Source organism: Opisthorchis viverrini, assembly GCF_000715545.1.
Source record: "Opisthorchis viverrini unplaced genomic scaffold opera_v5_221, whole genome shotgun sequence".
Lineage (NCBI taxonomy): Eukaryota > Metazoa > Platyhelminthes > Trematoda > Opisthorchiida > Opisthorchiidae > Opisthorchis > Opisthorchis viverrini.
This window is the reverse complement of record NW_008751873.1, coordinates 26,041-30,927: the sequence shown is the minus strand read 5'-3', so window position 1 is coordinate 30,927 and position 4,887 is coordinate 26,041. Positions and strand designations below refer to the sequence as shown.

At 41.4% G+C, this 4,887-nt stretch overlaps 2 protein-coding genes across 2 annotated transcripts in view; one reads left to right on the top strand and one right to left on the bottom strand.

The window, feature by feature from the left end:
- T265_08402 (hypothetical protein) overlaps window positions 1–4,887 on the top strand; it is a gene marked incomplete at both ends in the record, with an annotated part of 33,695 nt that overhangs the window by 4,000 nt on the left and 24,808 nt on the right. Inside the window, one exon of the mRNA XM_009174198.1 lies at window positions 2,604–2,699. Coding sequence (XP_009172462.1) covers window positions 2,604–2,699 — 96 coding nt within the window. The remainder of the gene's footprint in view (window positions 1–2,603; window positions 2,700–4,887) is intronic.
- The window catches only part of T265_08401 (hypothetical protein), a gene marked incomplete at both ends in the record, with an annotated part of 71,453 nt that overhangs the window by 60,183 nt on the left and 6,383 nt on the right, over window positions 1–4,887 (bottom strand). The window lies entirely within an intron of this gene.

Below are 4,887 nucleotides of genomic sequence, written 5' to 3'. Positions count from 1 at the left end.
CGTGATCCTCACTGTGCCTGGTTGGGGACACTACAAGATATGGCTGCCAACCGATGTCAGTGGCGTTTTTGTTGTCAGTTTCTACCCAGATTGCCTGAGTGAATGTCTGGAGGTGTAGGCACCTCGGAATGATTATGGTAAGCTAGCACTAAGTCCCTCCCCTTTACTCTTTTCTTTACAATAAGGCTTTCAAATAAGTTATGGTTGTACGACAGTGAAGCATCGGTGTTGAACACTGATGTCATGCTGTCGATGATGATGATGACTTCTTGATAGGATTCGTTAAGGCGTTGGATTACAGTATTGTCCTTACCTTGTACCCCGTCAGTGCTCTCCTCCTTCCCAGAAAACAACAAAACAGGTTGGCTCTGAACGTTTCCGCATTAAGAGGGACAGACTGGCTTCAGAATTAAGGTGCAGATAAGTGTATTTCGCTAAAAGAGTGTCCTGTTGACCTCAGGTTGGAAAACCTATTTTGTTTATATCCCACTCCTTGCTTGAGACTACGCGTCGTGGATTCATCTTAAACAGAGAAATATCTGTTTGGATACCAGTAATGCTCAGTAGTTAGAGCGCGAATTTACTGACCGGAAGGTCCGTGGTTTGAATGCGTCTGCCTTTCCACTTCCCCTGTCTAGGCTTGGACAACATGGCATTATCCCAGCCCTCGTACTTCCTTCGGGTGGGATGGCAGTTAGGCACCGAAAGGGTGCTACAGCTGAACGAAGAGCACACTTTAGGATGGGTGTTTGGATATCGATGACGGGAGTTACTCATCCCCCTCTGAACCACTCATTTGTGATATTTTTCAACTGAATGTGCTGTATTAAGACCGCCTCATATTTCAGCTTGTTATGCGTAGTGCCCTTTCAAGGAAGTGTACTACGATTTATCGATTATCGAACCAACTGAAACTTAAGACGGTCTTTCTGCAGCACATTCAGTTGGAGGATTCCGCTGAGACTTTTGTTGAATTTCATATTTATTTCTGTAATCTCTAGAGTACAGTGTATTCATGCGTGGTTCGGAACAAGTTTTTGAGGATAATCAGACGCAGTATATTTTTGGTCAACAGTCGCTCGAGGCAGGATGATGTCTTCCAAAATATGTAGATCACACACATGGGGGACGTGAACGCAGTGGCTTAAATCCACCCTTGACGCTGTTGTCGTCCATATTTCAGGTACTCAGCATTTCACGAAATTCGCTATAGGTTGGAATTCATTTTGGTGGCAATAAATTGTATGGTTTGTATTTCTTCATCACATACTATTTCAAGTATTTAGCATTACAAACTGAACAAACTGTTGCGTCCGCATCTTCTGCTGTGTTCCCACTTCCCGCCTTAATTAAAACGGATTTAGCATAATTACATTTCTGAACATCATGATCTCACACTGTTCCGTTGAGTGATTACGTCCATTTATCCAGCAGACTCATTGTAGTCCAACGAAAGCTGCTGGTAGTTGTATGGTTGTAATTATGTTGGATCCACATGCGAAGAACCCAAAAATTTCGTTTGCATTGTGAATTTGATTCGCACACTTTCGTTTCACAGCAACAACAACAGCAAACACTTTCAGAAATGTAATTCTCTGACACAGTTCGGTATTCATGCTCAATTTAGTTCTCATTGCTACCTGAGTTGAGTTTTTGGGCTAAACAGAAACCATTAGCTCCGTCCAAATATCGCAGAAAATCCTGGTACACTTAGATCTAACCGACTACCTTAAACAGAGTAGTTCATATGTTAGCTGTTCTCTCAATCCTGACCTGAAAAGCCCTGCTAGGAGCAAAAGAACGGTGAGCAAACTTTCAGGAGCCGACAATATCTTTCAAACCGGTCATTTAACTTCCAGTAGCCATAAGTTGTGACTTATTAGCGAAATACACAAACAAATTCGGTTTTTCGAGAGACACATCGGGAACCCAGCTGAATCCCTCGTTTATGACGTCTTCAAGCAACTGAATGTGCTGCACCAGGCCAACTCGTGTTTCAGTTGTTACGATATTCGACATATCGCGATACTTGTATAGACGTGATACACTACCCATAAGGTTGCTGAATATTCTTCAACAACCCTTGACTGGTTTCACCTTTCTTGGGTCTCATCAGGTTGGCACAGTCCCCGAGTTTTCGTTAACCTTATGGTTTACCTGAGACCAAATTGCACGAAGTCAGCGAAATGCACTCATTTGCAAACAAATTTGGCGACTTATGTTTACGATTTTAGATGTGTACTCACATGAGATCTAGGTTCAGTTGTAATGTGAGAATTTTACGGCAGAGCCTCCATCTGTCCACTGGATCAATAAATTAAAGACGTCCTCAAATTTTGCACCACTTATACCTTGATCATTTCTTCAGTTGTAATAATTTTACGGCAGAGCCTCCATCTGTCCACTGGATCAATAAATTAAAGACGTCCTCAAATTTTGCACCACTTATACCTTGCCTTGTTCTGGTTATATGCTCATCTGTTTGAATCCTGAGGTTTATGCTCCCGTTTTCATCTATATATACCAATGTGGTTCACATTTTCAATTTTATTCTCATGTAACTTTATCGCTGCGTCTCTCGCCCTCTTTGTGTTAGAACAAAGACCTTTTGGTCGTGAGCCAACTGTGCCTGGTTGACCTGGCCGGCTCAGAACGTGCCAATCGTGCAGGAACTCAGGGTGGTCGTCTGAAAGAAGCCTGTAAGTTGTTTGCTGTGATCCCTTATGGGTTGATATATATATATATTTATATATATATATATATATACGATTTTGGTCTCTAGTGGGAATCAATAGATGACCTGTGAATCCTTCCCTCAATTGGTCTATTACCTACAGGCTGTCTGCAGCTTATTTTCACTCACGACTTGTCTGAGTAACTCTAACCGACACAAATTACCTGTAGCTAAGATTGGTAATCTTCGTAGAGCCTTTGCTCAACAGTACGATGCTTTATGGACAGGTAGAAGTTTCACTGTCATGTAAATCCAAGTCCACCAATCTCATCATCCCGAGATTACCTCCGATAAATGCGAACACTGACTTTGACAACCCTCGTGCATTCTTATCACTTTGTGCCACTAAACAGGCTAATCCAAACAAACGTTTGTTGGATTTTGAGATTGATCTCGTTTGTAAGCTTGGAAGGAAATTATTTTTTGCGGTGGACAGCTTGTTATGGTTGAAAAGCCAATGTGTTTAACATTCCAGTTAGTTCATCACTACTGTATTTCCTAATTCGTGAATGACTAGGCGATTATTAGACCGATGTAAAATCATGTTCTGTTCATAGTCTAGCTGATTACGTACCGCTAAACACAGTTGTTCATAAAGGATGCCTACTATATAACCATGTTTCGCTGAACAAGTCACATTTATCGTGGGAATAACCGAAAAATATCTAATTTTGCTGACCGTTACATTGGTACGACAAATGACTCCTTCAGGATCAAAATGAGCTTCATTAAGCTAAGTCATGGCCATCATGTGCCATTTTGGTAATTGGACTGTAAAACTGAGCCTTGTTGGACCAAAAGGTTTGATTTGGTGTGAACACAGCTCACACGGTTGCTTACAAATAAAAAAAAACCGTACATCCCCTCACATCAGTGTTATCAAGACATCTTACGCCGAAAATACAGGGTTAACTGACGAATTAAATGGTTTACTATGGTTATCATTGCCGTTATGTGGTTCGGGAGGGTAATAAATGATGAATTACAATGAATGAGGAACCAATCCCTTGACAACTTGGCTAAAGGAACCGTCGTACTTTTTATGGAATGTCCGCAAATGTAGGTGTTTTGCCCATTTTATATAACCGCTGCTTCCCCATTGGAGACTAACGTTGACATTTAATCAGAGTAGTCCCTTTTTTGGGAGGGTTTTTGTTCAGGCGGAGGAGGGTTGAGGTAGGGAAATCCAGCCGCTACATCCCTGGTTTCACGTGCTAACTGAATAAGCCATGATTTAATGAGTTAATATTTGGGAAAGTACTTGAAATGCGGTTGCCTCACAGTTCAATTAGGATGCTACTTTGGTCTAAACAGGAATCTTGTTTTGCGGAATTTCAAGAGCTGTAGCAACTGCCGCGCAATCCTTGTCGTGATCTAAGGAACAGTCGTTTGCTGAGTCGTCTTCTCTCGTACTTCTTTGTTGGTTTCCCCGAGATTTCTCCATCACATAAAAAACATCTATTGTATAATGCTAATGTCGGCATGTTGGCCAATAATTCAGCCCACCGTAGTTCTATGCAATCCAATAGTAGAAGAACTGACGTTTATCCTGAAATGGTATATCCTGATGGCCTCCTTAACCGGCATATCTAACTGGGATAAACCAATCTGAATCGTGAGCTGTTGACTTATAGGTATCCTACCGGATAATCGGTCTGAAAGTGGAGTTAGTAGCTCGCAAAGAATGTGCCTTCAGTAAACCTTAGTTGGAATCATGCGGTTTAGGGTGACGTTTTGGAGAATGGGCTGAATAGAACAAGTTCAGTGGTGCGATTAAAATGTATATCCACGGTAATTCAAAACGTATTCACCTTTTTAAAATTGCATTACTTAACTGTATCCGTCGTTTTAGTAGCCGGGGTCCTTCGATCCGGACTTGTGCTAAGTTCCTGAGGCAGGTAAACTTGATATCGTCGAAACTGGTGGAAGTCACCTCGTCACAAAACCCATAGATTGTTTAGAAAACCTTCCTGAAAGTCGTGATCACTTTTGAGTGTCTTTGCTGGTTGTATGTGCATTTTAATTTATCATTCTTCAACTTCATCGAAGACCAATTTCATTAATTGCAAATATGTGCGCTGTTTAGTTTCTGATCACTTTGGAAACGATTTGACAATAGTTCTTTAGACTTGAGCAACGAACCGTAACTGGCG